We start from the raw sequence: 20,091 nt of genomic DNA, 5'->3' as shown, positions 1-20,091 counted from the left end.
AAAAAATGCAATGCTCCCACATTGACTCAAATTACAGAAGGCAGTTTGCTGTACTTTAAGGAACGTGTCGCGCATGCGCCGCCTGATGACGAGCGCGAGGGCGGGTGACACCTGTGCGTGCGCGCGATTCAGATCAGATCAGACCAGCGGAGCACCGAGGAACATCCGGGCAAACTAAACTCCCGAGTATTCCCGTCCGCCACGAGACCCGCGTCTCCTTGCGTCTGACGTCATGCTCCGGTAGGATCGATTACCTGCGGCACTGGATTATTGATGAGGATGAAGATGGAGGATCTGCCGGACTTCAGAGACGTGGAGAACAAGCTGGGTCGGAAAGTTCCGGAGAGTTTGATTCGTTCATTCGCGGGCGAACCGTTCAGAGGCTCGGAAACCCGCGAGCGAACCGATGATCTACAGACGCTCCACAACAAGATCAGCTTCCTGCGGCAACAGATGGTGAGTGTCCGGTCAAAGAGTCGCTTACACCGATCCAGAAGAGTCGCTTACACCGATCCAAAGAATCATTGCGTTAGTTTCGCTCAGTTTGTTCCGTTTAAAGTTCGTACGCGCGTTCACTATCATCACCAGACATATATCACGCATTTCTGTCTATAATCACAAAGTGTATCTGTATAATAATAAATCGAGATTCTCGAATCATTACATTCACATGAACACGTTTAATGAAGGACAGATTCTCCGGAAGTGAACTGGACACCGCGGTGTCTCTTGGGAGGCGTTTATTGATCTGATCAGTGATCATCATGGATGAGTGTGTGTGTGTGTGTGTGTGTGTGTGAGTGTGTCGTGTTCCTCGGGTCTCTGATCGACACCCGTCTGTTGTCCTGATGGTCCGAGGACTGGTTTAGAGAGGGTTAACTGGTCACTTTAGTGATTAACGGCGCGAACAGATGGTCTGAGATCCGCCGCCTGCTGCTCGCATGTGTTTGACTCACTCACACTCACACACACACAAACACACGCACACAGAATCACACACACACAATCTCACTCGCATACACACAATCTCACTCACTCACACGCACACAGAGACTCGCGCGCGCACACACACACTCACACGCATACTCACTCACACACAAACACAGAGACTCTCTCTCACTCACACACACACACACACACACACACACACAAAATCTCACTCAAACACACACACACACACACTGTGGTTGTTCAGTGTTGTATATGTATAATTATAAATACAGTATTTTTAATATAATTAAATTAAAGGCTTCCATGTTTATATATAGTACCCTTTATTCGTATACAGGTTTAATCTATTCTATGTTTATTATTTCAGCATAACTTAGTCCAAATGTAAAGTCAACATTTCTATTTATTTTTTAATCATTAATATTTTATTTCAGCTCTATTCCAAATAACAAAACTAGTTTTAATAGTATTTACCTTCGTCTAATTTTAAGTGAGTTGCCCAGCAACATATCTAATCTATATTAAAGTTTATATTTCTCACTTTATATTTTTGCTTTGTTTCAGGCAACAGAAGCTGTTTGTGATAGTTAGTGTTCAGAGTGTGTTGTGTTGGTGATTTAGTGTCGAGGTCGTTGACCCCCGCAGGCCTGAACACTGTTTCTCTGACCCACACTAAACACTGGAGGACATTCTCAGGTCAAACCAGGACCAGGAGCACACACACACACACACACACACACACACACAGACAGAGAGACACACACACACACACACACACAGAGAGAGAGAGAGAGACACACACACACACAGAGACACACACACACACACAGAGAGAGAGAGAGAGAGACACAAACACACACACACACAGAGACACAGAGAAACACAGAGAGAGAGAGAGAGAGACAGAAACACACACACACACAGAGAGAGAGACACACACACACACACACACAGAGACACAGAGAAACACAGAGAGAGAGAGAGAGAGACAGAAACACACACACACACAGAGAGAGACACACAGAAACACACACTCAGAGAGAGAGAGAGAGAGACACACACACACACAGAGACACAGAGAGAGAGAGAGAGAGAGACACACACACACAGAGGGAGAGACACACAGAAACACTCACTCAGAGAGAGAGCGAGAGAGAGAGAGAGACACACACAGAGAGACACACACACAGAGAGAGACACAAACACAGAGAGACACACACACACACACACACACACAGAGAGAGAGAGAGAGAGAGACACACACAGAAACACTCAGAGAGAAAGAGACACACACACACACACACAGAGAGAGACACAGAAACACACACTCAGAGAGAGAGAAACACACACACACACACACAGACAGTTCAGAGCAGATACAGAAAGTGTGTCAGTATTGATCTTAAAGGGCCAGTACTCTCAGAGTGATCACCCATCATCAGATTAAACTAATGTCACGGTGTGTTGTGTTCATCGTCTGGAAGAGAGCAGCGTGAGCGTCGTCTGAGACTTCATGAATCACTGGACTGTTCCTGTAACACACAGCTGGCCTTTATTTGGATAAGGACAGCGTGTGTGTGTGGGTACAGACGGCTGTTGCCGTGGGGAACAGTGGCAGTATTATGGTCTGTCGGCGGGATCTGATCAGATGGACACAGAGCTCAGAGTTTGTGTTTCAGTCGCTTGTTCACGTCTAACACCAATCCCATTCAAATCAGCCTATTTGCATTCGCTTTATTTTCTTGCTGAGATGTTTTGCATGCATTTATCGTGTCACTAACTGCTGCTTGACTGCACTGGTGTTCATAAACACAGAAAATAGATTAATATCCTGAGTTTGAACCAAAACCATTATAACTGATGATAATCAGAAATGTTTCTTGAGCAGCAAATCATATTTCACGTCTAAATCATGACTGTTTATGATCATATAAATGCAGTGTTTCTGACGTGTGTCTCGATCGCAGGCTCATCTGCGCTCCATCGATGTCACACTGATGCATCAGCTGCTGTCCATCAACGAGGGCATCGAGTCGCTCCGCTGGGTGCTGGAGGAGCGCGGGGGCGGGGCCAGCCGCGAGGGCAGTGTGACGGACAGCTTGTGCAGCCTATCAGAGGGGGCGGAGTCAGAGCGCGGCTCCTGCAGCGACGGACTGGACGGGATCTCGCTGGGCAGTTATCTGGACACGCTCGGAGAGGACGACCTCGAACGCTCCTCGCCCGCTGACCTCTCAGACCACGAGACCTTCACCAGATCTCCTCCACGACCTCGCGTGGACACCGACGAGTACTACTGCTTCGGATAACGCTAACGAGTGCCTGAATAAAGACATGCGACCCAGATCCAAATGGAAATGATTATATTAGCTGATGATTTAGCTCACGCTTCTCCTTCTAAAGGGAACGGTGAAGCTTCTTCAAGTCAACGAAGTTTGGGTTTGATTTGCAGTAAGAAACAGTGCTTTCTAAAAACCAGACTGATCCTTGAACCTGATTGTAAACTCAGATAATCTGTTCAACCCTTTGTCTTAAATGTGTGTGAGAATCCGGCTCGAGTCGATGGTGTGGTCCGTTTGCTGCGTTCACACTCACTCAATCCGGTTTGAAAGCTGAATTTAGTTCAATCTCAGTATAGTGACTGATCCAGGACTGTCTCCATCAGCAGACTGAAATTAAAAGTCTCTTCGGGTCTTAAAGAGTCTTCATTCACAGTTTCACAAATCAGGTTTGAAAAGGTCTTAATCACAAAGTCTCCAAGTCGTGGAATTAAATGTCTGATTCGATCTGGTTTGAACGTCTGAACATCCTTGAATCTAGATACATTTACTACAGATGCAAAATAAAGTCTTGAAGCTGAGTGTGAACGCAGCCGGCGCTTCTCGCTCACATGCTAACGCTAGCAGGCTAATTCCTCACGTTTACATCGACGGCTCTCGGTGCTCTGCTCAAGTGTGAACTGTTGAAGTGCAATTCCTGCTCAAGCCAAAGCTAGTTAACGACTCTTTAGCGCTTCATTCAGGTTTAAATCTTCACTGCAATAATGAGATTGTTCTTACTTGAATCTGTTTTATTAACACCGGTACGATGTTTAGAGAACTGTAACGTCAGCAGGTTTTTAGCACACGTACATCACAGAGACGTCTGTTTGAGGTCTGCATTACATCTGCCAGACGTGTTTTTAAGAGTCTCTGCTCGTCTGAAACACTATCAGATGACAAACAGAGGTTTAGAAGATGTGTAACCGACATCCGAATGTCTATCAGATGTTCTCCAGATCTGTAGCAGACGCTCCTGTGCGGTTTTGTCTTGTGTTGGGGATGAATCCACGTGTTTGTGGCGGTGGTTATTTGTGCTGCTATTTCATTTGTTTCTTTGTGTGCTTGATTTGATTCAAAACTCCTAATTTATTGTTCATTTTTAACTTGGTTTTTTGGGGAAATGTCGTAATACATTGTGACTTATTTTGTTTTAACGAAATGCTTTAATGTGAAATAAAACTGAATAATTACAAACGACTGAGAGATGACTTACACACAACACATCACTGAAGAAAAGAGATCAAGATGAAGCTCAAATGTTAAAGATGTCCAAACATGTAACTTTTAAAGTGCGATGTTCTCGTTTAGATTAATGAAGGGAGATAATGTGGTTCAGTTGTTGGTGCACAGAGTCTCATTGATTCACGACACAAAGAGTCGAGTTCAGTCAATGCAGCGGATTCAAATCTGCGTGACTCCATCTATTCATGATGCCTGCCCACGCTCACAGACATAAAGACACGTTTGATACATGGCACGTCTTTAGCAGACACCACGCTATGATAATAACTCATTTACACAACATGTGAAACTCTGACGCTCGTAAAACATCGCCATCACAAACAGCTGAACGCTGGAGATCTGCAGCAGATGATAAAACCCGATAAAAGACGTGAGAAAGCCCGACTAAACCGTCTGAAGTCTGAATGAGAAGTAGCTTTAAACATTTGAAGCTGAAGATTTTAATGTTGCGTCATCTGCTTTGCAAAAACACATTGCTAGCATGTTTTATACATTTGCAAACATGTTTTAACACGAAAGACACGTTTAACTCAATGCTGACATGTCTTAACATTGTTAGCATGTTTTAGCAGATTCCTTACATGATTATTAGACGAGATATTAGATGTAAAGGCAGCGTCTGGATTCTCGGCTCATTCGAACACTGGGATGTTTCCTCGTTTATCATCAAGTCTTTGCTAGTTCAGAGTTAGCAATCTTATTTCCCATCATGCCTCAGAAGTCCCCGTGTAATGACAGAGCTTCTGTGTAAGCTGAGCCTGACTGAAACCAGCGTTATCATGCAGAACAGAATATAACTTTGCTTTATTTCTATTTTCTTTATGGTTACATTACTGGTGTTTGTTTCTCGTCTCCTGTCTGTTGGCACAAACATGGAAGGATCTGCTTCGAGATCAGATAAACTCCTCCAACATGTGTCATGAACCCTGTGTTAACTGGTCAAACCACACACACGTGGAACATCACCTCAGACACAAACGTGTTTATCTCTAGTTAACTGGATAAATATCTGGTTTCTGATTAACAATCTCTGTGACGTTAATCATGAAGGGGAACTATGGAAAGATCATCTGAAGCTTCTTTGTTCAAACATGTTGAACTGGATCTCAGTATCTGACACACACACACACACACACATTATCAGAACCTCACATCATAGATTCACTTTGACACTTCAAACCCGGCATCAAACAGCTTTTATGTCACAGCAGCCGACGCTCGACTACAAACACCGGATGAACAGGAAGAGACTGATTCATCCGTTCAAGAGCTTTCTGAGGAAAAATCAGCTTCTACTTCATCACACAGATGAGTCATACACACACACACACACACACACACGAGTGTGTGTGAGTCGAGTGGTTGTGACGCAATCGTTAGCCTATTTTTACAAAAACTGTTTCTACGGGGCCATAATGTAACATAGAAGGTAATGGAGCCCTTTATACATTGTCGTGTATCTTTAGAAATAAATAATGGACAAACAGAGTCTTTAAACGCCTCAGATGTAAAGTTATTCGCTGTCAAAGTGACGCCAAAATGAATGGGAGTCAATGGGAATGCTAACGAAGTGAAATTCTGCTACAAGATGGCGGCACGCGGCCGACTTCAACTTCCGGTCGACTTCCTTGCCGTCTGTATTCACAGCAATAAACTACTTGCTATAAGCTGATTGGTTCATGTTGCATAGCCAATGAGCTTGTTGCTTTACATTTAAATATGTAGTTGGCATTCACTAGAATATTTTGCAGGATGCGTCCAGTGCTTGTCTGAAACCCTCCACCTTCCCCAGCTCCACCTGTATAGATCTGCTATGGGTTATTATTTGTGCTATGTGTCTTAAATCCTCACAGCTCCACATCATCTTATGTGTTGAATCCCTGCCCAGGTGCAAGAGGGAACACAAAAGCAATGCATTACTTTTCAGAAAGAGTATAAGATACATAATTAGTGATTTTATAATGGAGTAACACAGTATTGTAATGCATTACTTTTAAAAGTACATTTTTCCAATACTACTCACAAATTTAAATAAAAAACAAAAAACAAAAAAAAAAAAACACTATCTTCAAAATTTTGTTTTGTGTGAGGGTTAGGTTTAGTTGGGAGGTGAAAGCCTTTATGCATTTTAGAAAACCATCATGCCTATGGAATGAACTCATAAAACATAAGTGTGTGTGTGTGTGTGTGTGTGTGTGTGTTTGAGGACCACAGCAGCACAAAGCCACATTGTGTGGATGAGAAAAGCCCCTGCGGCTCCGTCATCTGGAGTTACTCTTCAGCTGCTGCACACATCAGCACTTCCTTCTGGTCGTGTCACATCTCTTCATGATCAGTGTGTCTGACTGTCTGAGACACCACCGCTGCTCTCAACATCACTGACATTACACACGCTGAACAGAAGTCTACGGCAAATATCTGAAATGACTGTTCATTGCAGATTATAAAATGTTAATGGAATAATGGCCACTTAAGTGACTTGAAGGAGACTTTCATGAAACATTATTTCCCCTTCTGTAAAAATCACTTTCCGGGTCCCCTCTTCCTCATCAGGCCCTAACCTCCCCCTTTCACGGTGCACCAGTGTGTGTGCGTGTGTGAGTGTGTGTGTGTGAGTGTGTGTGTGTGTGTGTGTTGAGTCTCATAGCAGGAATTCCAGTCTGTCCGATGAAGAGGAACTGATCTCTGTTCTCACGTCTGAACTGATCGTGACGTGATTGTGAAGCTTCGTCTGAATGGATCAGAATGTGTCACGTCTGATTCTGTGCTGCACAACTATACATTATATATTTATCTTTTAATATGAAAAGGTTATCGCTTCCACCTCAGACTGAAGTGGCAGGCCCCAAACCAAGCATTCATGTACCTCTATATGGGGGCAGTTGCCCATAATATTCAGATTTGTGCTTCCTTTGTGGAAAAGAAGTACATTTTACCATACCTTTAAAAATAGTATTTATTACAGAAATAATCTACTCTAAAAGAACATACTTTGGTGTGAATGTAATTTTTAGGCACTTAACTGCATGTTAATTTCAATTAATGACAATAATAAAAAGTATAAAATGGCAATTCTACTGAAACTTGTATGTAAAGTATTTAAAATGATTTAATCACTTAATCTATTTAATCAGTTAAAGGGGTTAGAAGTCATAATTCCCTTGATCATTTTGTATTTAAGAGGTAATTATACTATTCAACCCGCCCTCCTTGAACATAGACGTGAAAGTACACAATTCGAACTAGTAGGTTGGTCTTTTTTTAAAGAAGGCAATCTGCAAGTTATTGCAGAAGTGAAATCATTTAAAAAAAAAATGAAGCCTGAAAAGTTGTAGAAGTTTAAATTTACTGTATTTATAAAATATTTTAAATCCAAAATTGCTATAAAATTAAAGCCATGGGTCTAAATAAGTTGTGTTCCAAATTTGAAGTTGATAAAAAAAAAAAAAATGTTAGGATCCTATGTAATTTATTTTTAAGCGTTATACCACAAACAGCCACCGGGTGCCAATCAAACTCCATTGAATTTTTTGATGCATTTTTCTGTCACAAATGTATCAATTATGACACCTCCCACTAAGGGGGAGATTTTAAAGTACGATTCCCATGGTAACGCAGTGTCCAATTACAAAATAGTTTTCACAGGATGAATTTAAATATTTTAAGATTTAAAATGATATATAATTTATGTTGATTACTGAAACATTTCAAAGGGAAAAAGGAAGCAAATACAATGTTTTTTTTTTTTTTTTTTGTGACAAAGGTGAAGATGATCACAATCATTTTCTATGGGGTTAAGGTCAGGTGAGTTTGCTGGCCAATTAAGAACAGGGATAGCATGGTCCTTAAACCAGGTACTGGTAGCTTTGGCAGTGTGTGCAGGTGCCAAGTCCTGTTGGAAAATGAAATCTGTATCTCCATAAAGTTGGTCAGCAGCAGGAAGCATGAAGTGCTCTAAAACTTCCTGGTATACAGTTGTGTTGACCTTTGATTCAAGATTCAAGATTCAAGATTTGTATTCGTCACATACAAAATTATATATAGCATATATAACCAGCAGTGAAATGTGAGTCAGGTCCGCTCCATGGACAGTGCAATTATTAAAGAAAACAACACAGATGAAAATATACATAAATAGCTATGTAAGAATGAAATTAAAGTAAACAATAAAAATATAAGAATAAAATATAAAAAATGTATATTGTAGAATTAAATATAGAACGCAAAATAATGTGCATGAATGTAAACTGTAGTCTTAAATATTAAGATACCCAGGAATGTACAATAAGCAAATGTGCAAAACAGGGTGACACTGTTTTGCACTGTTTGACCTCGGAAAACACAGTGGACCAACACCAGCAGATGACATGGCACCCCAAAAATGAAACCCAGGTCTTGCATACGTCTGTGTGTAGTGGTTCTTGAAGCACTGACTCCAGCTGCAGTCCACTCTTTGTGAATCTCCCCCACATTTTTGAATAGGTCTTGTTTCACAATCCTCGTCAGGGTGCGGTTATCCCTATTGCTTCTACACTTTTTTTTCTACCACATCTTTTCTTTTTCGCCTCTCTATTAATGTGCTTGGACACAGAGCTCTGTGAACAGCCAGCCTCTTTTGCAATCACCTTTTGTGTCTTTCCCTCCTTGTGCAAGGTGTCAATGGTCGTCTTCTGAACAACTGTCAGGTCAGCAGTCTTCCCCATGATTGTGTCGCCTACAGAACAAGACTGAGAGACCATTTAAAGGCTTTGCAGGTGTTTTGAGTTAATTATCTGATTAGAGTGTGGCACCAGGTGTCTTCAATATTGAACCTTTTCACAATATTCTAATTTTTCTGAGATATTGAATTTGGTATTTTCCTTAGTTGTCAGTTATAATAATTTACATTTACATTTATACATTTATTAGAAGCTTTTATCCAAAGCGACTTACAAATGAGGACAGTGGAAGCAATCAAAAACAACAAAAAGAGCATTGATATATAACTGCTATAACAAGTCTCAGTTAGCTTAACACAGTACACGTAGCAAGGGCTTTTAAATAATATAATAGTAAAAAGAAAACAGAATAGAAAAAGAATAGAGCAAGATAGTAATATATAATATCTAATCATCAAAATTAAAATAAATAAACATTCAAAATATTTCAGTCTGTGTAATGAATGAATATAATATATAAGTTTCACGTTTTGAATGGAATTAGTGAAATCAACTTTTTGATGATATTCTAATTATATGACCAGCACCTGTACATTGAAGTCAGTCTGCCAATGTGACACTCTATGATGTAATAGAGTGTGTAAACTCCGCCTCCGCAGAAGATCTATGCCTGCTTAGCCCCGCCCACAGATTCCACATTGCTGCCTGTTTAACCCCGCCCAGCGATTTAAGCATGTAATGAAAAAACAAGAGAGGCAAACGTGGGTCTACATAGTAATAAAACTATAAATTTGCTCCAAAGACATCAAGACACTTTGCAGTGCCAATTTTTTGAAAAATAGATTATTTGCATTGCCTTTCTTCTGATCCTGACATTAGGAAAGAGTGGATGAACATTATTTTTAATGAAGTTCCAGACTATGTTAGTAAGATCATCGATCTTAAATATGTATTATGTGTTCACCAGTGCTTTGTCTGTTACTACCAATCAGCAACCTCCTGCTCTCTCTCATGAAGCCAACGGTAAAACTTCAATTCAGAGCACTAGAGACTGGCTCCAAAAGGGAATCAATCCCAGAGACTCCTCATGTTAAAATGCCCAACTTTACATCAGAAAAACACGTTTAACGGCCTGGTACAAAAAAGTGGTTTTAGTCTATACAGCTAAATTTGCCCTTCCAACAGTGAGGAGAGCTAATTCTTTTTTTTTAATAACTCATCCATTTAAATTACATTAAGCCTTTGAGTTCTGTATAATTAAGGGTGCGGCCACTTGAGTGACAGGTGGATTGCCATTGCTGTCACCGTCCTCAAGCTAAGTGGGTGTGGTCTCAGCAACCAGCTCCACCCACATCCCACCTCTTTAAAGTGACACCGTGCCAAGATGGTGACGGCCAGCAGTACGTCCATGTTTTTATACAGTTTATGTTTACTACTAACGATTGTAAGAGTCTTCAACAGAGACTAAGACTGTAATGATGTTAAAGGGTTAAATGTTACAGCAGGTCAGTGTAAAATATCTAACAACAGTTTTCAGTAGGATATGAAACTACATTATTTACAGTAAATATTTATATACCTATTAGATAACTCTATATTTGTGTTCTACTGTAACAGTTAAAAGTGCAAACACAATGAAACACTGAAGATGACTGAATGAGAAACATGAAACTTCTGAATTTGTCAATTCCTCAAATACGAAAATCTGAAAGATCAAACTTATTAGGTTTTCACAAGAAGTTCATGCAAATAAATTGAAACTGAATATAGAACTTTAATATTCAGATGAGGAAAAAGTTATATAAATTTAAGTCATTGCGTGTCATCTTTCATATTGTGAGGTCATGTGTGAAATGCCGGCAATGTTTGGCTATCAGTAGATGAACATCTAAACATACGGAAATGTGTTTAAACTCGCCTGGATGCATGAAGCAGTCTCTCTCTGTGTGTGTGTGTGTGTGTGTGTGTGTGTGTGTGTGTGTGTGCCGATCAGAGCATCCGATCTCATCTCTGACCTTTGACCTCACTGGCAGTGACACGCTTCAGCTTCAGAGACTCGAGCCTGAGGCTGAAGACAAGATACGGACACATGGACTCATGCAGAAAGAGAGGAAAGCTTTACAAACAGCTATTTTTCATTCTTCAGAAGTTTTGATTTAAAACTCGTCTCACACTCTTTCTTGTTGTGTGGAAAAATGTGGTTACATGTGTTTCACACTCGTTTCTTCAAAAGTCTGTACTATTAACCTGTCCATCCATCCATTCATTCAGCCATCCATCCGTCCATCCATCTATCCGTCCATCCATACATCCCTCCATCATCCATCCTTCTATTCATCCGTCATTCCATCCATCCGTCCGTTCTTTCATCCTTCCATTCATCCGTCCCTCCATCCATCTGTCCATCCATCCATCTGTCCATTCATCCATCAATCCATTTATCCATACATCCATCCATCGTCCATCCTTCTATTCATCCGTCATTCCATACATCCGTCCATCAATTTATCTGTCCCACCATCTGTCCGTCCATTCATCTGTCATATCCATCTGTCTGTCCATCCCTCCATCTGTCCGTCTATTCATCTGTCCAATCATTTGTCCCATCCATCCATCCATCCATCCGTCCCATCCCACCGTCCGTCCACTCATCCATCTGTCCATTCCATCTGTCTGTCCATCCCTCCATCCTTCCATTCATCCATCCATCCATCCATCCATACGTCCGTCCATCATCCATCCTTCTATTCATCCGTCATTCCATCCATTCGTCCATCCATCCATCATCCATCCTTCTATTCATCCATCCGTCCATCCATTCTTCCATCCATACATCTGTCCATCCATCCATCCGTCCTTCCATTCATCCGTCCATCCATCCATCTGTCCGTCTATTCATCCATCCGACCATCCATCCTTCCATTAATCTGTCCCTCCCTCCATCCATATGTCCATTCATCTGTCCCATCCATCAATTCATCCATCCATCCATCAATCATCCATCCATCAATCCATCCGTCCCTCCATCCATTCATCTGTCCCATCCATCTGTCTGTCCATCCATCCATCCATCCATCCATCCATCCATCCATCCGTCCATCCATCCATCCATCCATCCATCTTTCCATTCATCTGTCCCTCCAGCCATCCTTCCATTCATCCATCTGTCCATCCCTCCATCCGTTTACAGCTGACCTAAAGCTGTTCGGCAAGATGTTAAAGCAAAGTTTTTGACCAGAAGTTGATGTTCACAGTAACACTGTTAGCGAAACACATGTGGAAACACATGAGCTCTGAACACATTCAGGTTTCTCAGGACAAATAAATAACAGTGCGAGGACACTTTCAGTCAGTTGTTAGATCAGAAATCTGGTGGAACTGGTCTGTGAGTGAAGATCGACAGATGGCAAAACACTTGCGGATACAACCCAGTCCAGGGTTTATTGCTGTTGTTGAGCTGATTAGCGTGAAAGCTGCTCGTTTCTGCAGACGGCTGTGAAACAGACGCTCACTCGTGATGATCAGAAGAGCTGCGTGATGGACAAACACCTCAGTCTTACTCATCATTCATTAATGCTTCATCAGAAACAAAGCATCAGTCATTAGGTTTTTTTTTTTTTTTTTTTGCTTTTATCACTCAATTATGGAATAGATTGATGTTACAAAAAAAAAAAAAAAGTAAAAAAAATAAATAAAAAACATTTTTGAAAAGCATTCTGTAAAACAATGTGTGAATAAAGTGCTCTAAAACAAATCAAACCAATAATCCTTAAAATAGAAACTGATGCACATTTTAAAATTTGTTTATGAACTATAGGAAGCAGCTTTTTATTGTTTTGTATTAATTGTGTAGTAATCAGTGTTGTTGAGTTGTGAGAGTCCTAATGTGATCTAGTTCATCAGCGAACTGTGGTTAATGAGGTGATGCGTCGGCTGACGGAGATTCATCACTTAAACTACTTCAGGATCACTAATAACAAATTAAGCAGCATTGAAATTCAGTCTTGAATATGAAGTGATACCGGTTTAAGATCAAATGATGTTTTTTCCCTCACACTCAGACGACTGCCGGGATCCCAGGGACCAGCCGGTGAACAGGGTCAGTGTGTGGACGTGGCTTCCACACAGACGTCTCTCATTATGTCTGTGAATTACACGTCTGGATTGAGTGGAGATAAACATTCAGCTCGGAGATCACAAACACCGCAGCTCTGTCGGAGGAGTTTCTCTGAAGCATGTGGTCAATGCAAACACAGTCTCAGGTCAGATTTGAGTCTCCAGTCTGTCTGCTGTGTCTTTATTCCTCCGGCTGCTTGAGAGAATATAAGCGCTGTTAACAAAAGAGCAAAAACTACACACATGTTGACTGACACAGGCCGTGGGCTCCCTGCAGTGCATCTTGGGTAATCTCTGTGATGAGACTGTGACATAAAACCACTGATGGATTCACACGAGCCATCACTCCAGTGTCATCCACAGCTTTATAACATCATTGATGATGATCTTCAGCTCAGATCACAGGAGAACAGCGCCATCTGCTGCCCACAGCATCACTGCGTGTGTGAGACAGTTATTACAGGTTTATTACAGACCAAAGTCAGTATATCAGTTGGGTATTTATATTTAAAAAAAAAAGTTGCAATGACCTTTTTTTCTCTCTTTATTCTTCATATGAACAGTGTAACTACATACAGACACACTTCTGCTTCTTCATCATCAGTGGAGCACAGTTTTAGTAAATAATAAATGGAGACCGTTTGAAGACACGTCATTAAAGAGGCTTCGAAACATTCTGGCACTTCAAAGCTTTGTTAAACTTTATTACTGAAAAACCAGATGTTATGAACCTGTTTGACTCAAACAGGGCTGAAGAGTGCAATGATTAACTACAAAAACACCTAGTCAATGTACAATGTCCTGTAAGACGCAGAGCAGTGGGGGAAAGCAGAAAAGAAGTGTTTGAACACTGGGAAACGTGACGTTAACGATGAAAGCAGCACACAGTGAGACTCAGAAAAGGTCAAATCAAACCAAACGCAAACTAAAATAAGCCTTAAAAGAAGAAAAAATCGTGACTTCTTAAACTACATATGTATTTGTCAAGACACTCGAGTCGTTGCTCCGCCCCTTTCAGCGCTTCTTAGGGGGCGTGGCCGTTCTGGGCGGAGTCACGGGTCGCCCGGAGTTCATCCCTCCGTACTGATACTTGGCCTTCTTCTCCGACGGCTTCAGGATCTGAGGATACAGCAAGAGCACAGCTTTAACATCGCAGACACTTTCACAAATGTGAAGAATTATCAATACATCTCATTTATATTTGTCCTAATTGTCACGAAAATGTCATCAAAATGCAAAAAATCATGATAATGGTTCGAAAGACAAGCATAATTTCCTTTTATTTTACAGTAGAGTAAGTTTTTCTGTTGATGTTGTGATGGACAGGCTGTGTTAGATCATGTGACCTGGAAGGAGCACATCAGGGTCTCGTCGACGCTCATCATTCCTCCAGCGTTGTCGAACTCTCCGCAGTAATTGGGCGCCGAGAACAACGTGACCAGCTGCCGTTTGGCGAAGAACTCGTAACCGTCTTCAACCACCTGCAAAACACCAGCAGAGCGTCTTCAACCAGTCCAACACATCCCCAGAGGACGGACCGCAGTGTGTGTGTGTGTGTGTGATGGAGAGCAGCTGATGAGGTTAGTCACCTGATGCGCGCGACAGATGAGATCCAGATCGTGACGGTTCAGGAATTTACTGACCACATCTGCTCCGAAGGTGAAGGACACGCCGCGATCGTTCTCTCCCCAACCCTGAACATCTTTATCAGGATCTGACCACAGCAGATCACACAGCAGCCCTGGAGCACACACACACACACACACACACACACACACACATATACAGTGTCCTTGAGTGTTTTGAAAGGCAACTTTAAATAAAATGTATTATTATTATTATTATTATTATTATTATTATTATTATTATTATTTATTAGTATTCACACACTGTGAATAAACACCTGCCACATCAGCATATAACAGAGGATAAACACATTTCCTGTTTGATTACTGATCCGGAGATGATTATGAAGTATTTCTTTGTGTGTGTGTGTGTGTGTGTGTCTCTGTCTCTGTCTGTGTGTGTGTGCACGAGTGTCTCTGTGTGTTTGTGTGTGTCTGTGTCTCTGTGTGTGTGTGTGTGTGTGTGTCTCTGTGTGTTTGTGTCTCTGTGTGTGTGTGTGTGTGTGTGTGTGAGACCTGTGTCAGGGACGTCTGTGGGTCTCATGATGCGTCTGATCTGCTCCATCGACTGCAGATCTGGAGAAAGCCCTTCAGAGAGAAACACAGCAGTGTTAGATTGTGTGTGTGTGTCGCTGGTTGAAGCTAACGAGCTAGCGCTGCTAAACCTGCCTCCGTGACAGCAGAAGATCTTCTCGTCCACGATAGCAGCGATCGGCAGACAGTTGAAGCAGTCGGTGAACGTCTTCCACAGTTTGATGTTAAACCTGCGCTTGCCTGCAGGAAAACAAACGATATCACACAAAAACACTGGGACGTCTGAGAGTCGTATCATATATATATATTAATCTCATTATGAAATATGACATGTTCAGGACAGGTTGTGTTTGTTCTTGACTTTATAATAGGAATAAGAAAGATTTTCTTGTAATAATGTATGTTTGCAGTGGGTTAAATGTGATTATCTGTCATTACATGAGAAAGGCAAACAACCTTAATGTTCATTTTAAAAATATAACACTTTTTTCTGATATTTCTTTTGTTGTGAAATCCATGCCACAATTATTTGCAAAGTAAAGATAAATTGCTTTATTCTGCCCTCCATTGGTCTGTAGATGCGTGTGTGTGAGTGAGAGAGCAGCTGGGGTCAGGACTGGGACTCACACTCGTCGTAGAAGCCGTAGATGCGGTTGATGGAGGCGCACTCGTGGTTCCCGCGGAGCAGGAAGAAGTTCTCGGGGTACTTGATCTTGTAGGCCAGCAGCAGACAGATGGTCTCCAGAGACTGCTTCCCTCGGTCCACGTAATCCCCCAGAAACAGATAGTTGGCCTCGGGAGGGAAGCCTCCGTACTCGAAGAGCCGCAGCAGATCGGTGTACTGGCCGTGGATGTCCCCTGCGCACCAGGAGCAGACACATGATCAGCTTCATCACACACAGCTCTGCACCGGAAGACACGCTGTGCATCTGTCAGACTCACCGCAGATCTTCAGAGGAGCCTCCAGCTCCAGCAGGATCGGCTGACTCAGGAAGATCTCACGCGACTTAATGCACAAACCCCGAACCTCTGCCTCCGTCATCTGAACGATCTTCCCTGGACGGCATCCTCGCACTGAAACAGCACACAGCAGCGTTAACATCCGCACAAACCGAATCCAGCGGGGCTACGTCATTCTTATGTTACACTGTATATGTGCACGCGTACATCACTTTTAAATAAGAAACGATAACAAGTCTAGAAAAACATCCTAATACATGCAATTTCAACTATTTCTGAAGTTATTCTTTTATAAAGGACACCACTTTCTCATAACGCAGTGAAGCAGCCCGTGCATGAGAGAATAACACGTGCGATATTATGGAAAGTAATCCAAACTATAAAAGCCTAGCCTACATATATTTTTTTTAATTGTATCATATATTGCTGCCAAACCATTTCAATTGTTTACGTGCCTCTCGTTCCCTTTTTTTGTTTGCTGTAGTGGTGCTTCAATTAAATATTGTTCTTGTAAATACTTTCCAGCATTTCAGTAAAAAAAATAAATAAATAAAAGTGTAGCCTAAATAAGAAGGTTTGGGAAATAAAGCCTTGAATCCTCTGACGTTACTAGATACTGTAGCCATTAAAGAAAACATATTTTGGTTCATATACATGTTCAATATTATTGCTTTTTTATTTAATCTATTTTGGTTATGAAAAGTGAACACCGCATTACTAAGAGGCACAATACAACATGGTAAGACATGATTATAACCACTTCATAGGTTTGTTTTGTAGAAAGACTTTCGAAAGTGAATTTCGTTTTGTATAAATTGTATCTTAATGTTTAATCAAATAACTGCCTCGATTTAAACATCAGGTGTGGACTGAAGTGCGTACACAGGCTACGGCTGCCGAGCCAGGAACATATCAATCACAAGAAGGCAACATTGTGCTCGTGCATATAGGGAAGATCAATTAGAGAGCACAGAGCTCTAACAAAATAACACAAAAACATCAAGATACCATGAACACTTCTAGCCATCGTTAGTCGTTGGGTGTTCATGCCAGATTGCAATAGTACGTGCTAAATTAATGTTGCACTGACCAATGAAAACACGACACAAACACACTTATATTTTAAATAGTAATCAGGGTTATAATTTTACTGTTTTCAACATAACATGTTATAGATAAAATACACCACATAACTTAGTATCCATGTTTAACTATACAAAGTATTTTATTTTATTTTTTATTTCCCACATCTCCACACCTTGCTCCTTTACACTTAGAGCAGATTTGGGAAAACAGAGAGTAGAGAGCAAAGAGAGCCGTCCGGAGAATGGAGCGCAGCTTGAAGAAAACACAACTAGAGGTATTTCATATCGCATGGAGGGAAAGTACTTCTACTTACAGAAAAGCTCTGGAAACTCCTAGATCTGCCTATTTTTTAACTCTCTTATGCTGCCTTTCCACCGAAATTACCTGGAACATTTGTACCAGGAACTATTTTTCTCCCAGACCTGTTGCTTTCGGTGTTTCCACCGCGGTTTTCACCCCAGGCCTCTATTCAATGTTTTGTTAAATAAACAATCCACAGAAGCAGACATTTCCCAGCAGCACAGCAGTAATGTCTTTATTAACTTCTTTACCTCCAGGATTGATACCAATAGAGATACAATGATAACATGTAGCCATCAGCCACAGCATCACATCTCTGCTACAGGACAGAAGAACTGTATAAACTCGTTAAAGCATCTAAACCAATAACATATATATCTGTGATGCTGATGTTACACAACGCAGTGAAGTTCAGCCAGCATGTTAGGACTTCAGGAATCTGTGTGTGTGTGTGTGTGTGTGTGTGTGTGTGTGTGTGTGTATGTGTGTGTGTGAGAGAGAGAGAGAGAGAGAGAGAGAGAGTGTGTGTGTTCTGACTCTGATGAAAACCAGTCCAGGCTATTTTCAGATCTATTTTTTTTTCCTCTGTGGATGCAACCAAATAAGGTCTTTTGTGAAATAAAGGTTTTGCGCCGTTCTCTGGAGAATGTCTCTCTCTCTCTCTCTCTCTCTCACACACACACACACACTCTCTCTCTCTCTCTCTCACACACACACACTCTCTCTCTCTCTCTCACACACACACACACACACACACTCTCTCTCTCTTTCACACACACACACACACACACACACACACACACTCTGACTGACTCTCTCTCTCTGACTGACTTTTCGTCTGTTAATAGATAATTGATCAAACATTGGACACAGTGCAAGCTAAGTCTTATTGTGAATAACTTGTGCATTGATCAAAAGGTAATGAGTCTTATTCATCAGTGACATTATTCCTTTACAACTATTTACATGATTTAACTATGAGTGAAACATGCCTGTAAAACACACATTAAAGCGACAGTTCAACCAAAACATTCAGTCTGTCATCATTCACTGACATTCAAACCTGTCCGACTCGCTCTCATCTAACACACACACACACACACACACACACACACACACACACATTTAGAGAAATGTATCAGTGCTTCCAGTGCTTTGTGTTCATAATTACGTTAATTAATGTCCTTGTTTATGTTCCAATGACATGATGGTGAAGAAACAATGAATGACCATTTACTGGCGAACTTTAGTCAAAAGTCAATTAACCTCTTAAATTCAGAAATAACTCATCATACTGTATAATTAAGTCATTATCTTCCAGAACAAGTCAAAGTCGTCAAATCTTCTTTAGATCTTCATTCACATGAATATTGATCACACTTCACATTATGATGTTATGAGGTGTAAACTTCTCTTGAATCGTTATAGCAGTAAGTTACTGTACAGTTAGACTCGAGTCACGATAATCTGCGTGTTTACAGTATCAGCTGTTTACCTTCCGAGCGGCTCGCCCATCTCTAACGAGTCTGGAGCGATTTTATCTACTTCCTCGCGACGCTGGTTTACACATATAAGGAATTATTACTACAGTCTGTTTAAAACTGTAAAATATAATCGCGGTTTCCGTTGAGATTTCGGTTTGTTGTCGCAGGCCGCGCGCGCTCATGTTTGACACAAACACACAGGCCTTTCGAGCAAGACACCGCGCGAACGACGCGTTAACCCGCTAAACTCGACGGCGCGACGCCGAGCGGGGCGCGATTAGACGAAGGCGAAGAGAAAGAGGAAGATGAGGGCCACTCACTCACCCTCCAGCAGTCTGGAGATCAGAGAATCCACGTCCAGATCCCCCTCCGCCATGATGACTGAGACGCGCCCGAGCTGCGCGCGCCCGAGCTTCGTCGGGGCAGACGTGAACGCGCTTCCCCAGCGACACAAACAGCGCGCCTCATTCCGTCACTTTTTGCAAGTTTTATTCAAATTCTCTTAACCACACGCATTTTCATTGAAGGATTATTTATTCTTATTATTTAAAAAAAAAAAAAAAATCAAATGTATAGGCGAATTATATTTTCATCCACATCAAATACATAAATTGTATTCAAAAACATCAGTTACTATTAGTTAGGTGCTGATTTCCACGTCACACCACTTATTTCAAATTTAAGACCGTTAAAAACCGTCAGTGTTTCATTTGTACATTCATAACATGCCTCTACTGTTCACCAGAGCTGCATTTATTTAATAAAAGATACAGTAAAAACAGGAATATTGTGAAATATAATAAAAATCGAAGTAACT

At 41.3% G+C, this 20,091-nt stretch overlaps 2 protein-coding genes across 2 annotated transcripts; one reads left to right on the top strand and one right to left on the bottom strand.

Annotated features, from left to right (window-relative positions):
- Positions 1-154: 154 nt before the first annotated feature.
- Positions 155-4,463, top strand: LOC113051255 (leucine rich adaptor protein 1-like). The gene is made up of 2 exons (XM_026214809.1): positions 155-456; positions 2,919-4,463. The coding sequence occupies exons 1-2, from the start codon at positions 274-276 to the stop codon at positions 3,255-3,257; spliced, it is 522 nt and encodes a 173-aa protein (XP_026070594.1). The 5' UTR covers positions 155-273; the 3' UTR covers positions 3,258-4,463.
- Positions 4,464-13,811: 9,348 nt separating this feature from the next.
- On the bottom strand, positions 13,812-19,749 carry LOC113051254 (serine/threonine-protein phosphatase PP1-beta catalytic subunit). Its single transcript, XM_026214808.1, has 8 exons — positions 19,599-19,749; positions 16,387-16,518; positions 16,072-16,302; positions 15,580-15,684; positions 15,427-15,498; positions 14,875-15,026; positions 14,632-14,766; positions 13,812-14,404 (listed from the first exon to the last, which is right to left on the bottom strand). Exons 1-8 carry the CDS (start codon positions 19,648-19,650, stop codon positions 14,300-14,302), a joined length of 984 nt encoding a protein of 327 aa, XP_026070593.1. The 5' UTR covers positions 19,651-19,749; the 3' UTR covers positions 13,812-14,299.
- Positions 19,750-20,091: the final 342 nt, after the last annotated feature.

This window comes from Carassius auratus, chromosome 32 (assembly GCF_003368295.1).
Source record: "Carassius auratus strain Wakin chromosome 32, ASM336829v1, whole genome shotgun sequence".
NCBI lineage: Eukaryota > Metazoa > Chordata > Actinopteri > Cypriniformes > Cyprinidae > Carassius > Carassius auratus.
Note: the sequence above shows the minus strand (reverse complement) of the source record. Positions and strands in the feature narration are given on the sequence as shown.

What these genes read in the sequence shown, in the direction of transcription:
- LOC113051255 (XM_026214809.1), top strand. Translation starts at nt 274, where the DNA reads ATGAGGATGAAGATGGAGGATCTGCCGGACTTCAGAGACGTGGAGAAC. An exon ending in GCTTCCTGCGGCAACAGATG is followed by an intron (nt 457 to 2,918) that starts GTGAGTGTCCGG and finishes TCTCGATCGCAG; the next exon opens with GCTCATCTGCGCTCCATCGA.
- LOC113051254 (XM_026214808.1), bottom strand. Translation starts at nt 19,650, where the DNA reads ATGGCGGAGGGGGATCTGGACGTGGATTCTCTGATCTCCAGACTGCTG. An exon ending in CTACGGCTTCTACGACGAGT is followed by an intron (nt 15,685 to 16,071) that starts GTGAGTCCCAGT and finishes GTTTTCCTGCAG; the next exon opens with GCAAGCGCAGGTTTAACATC. An exon ending in GATCTTCTGCTGTCACGGAG is followed by an intron (nt 15,499 to 15,579) that starts GCAGGTTTAGCA and finishes TTCTCTCTGAAG; the next exon opens with GGCTTTCTCCAGATCTGCAG.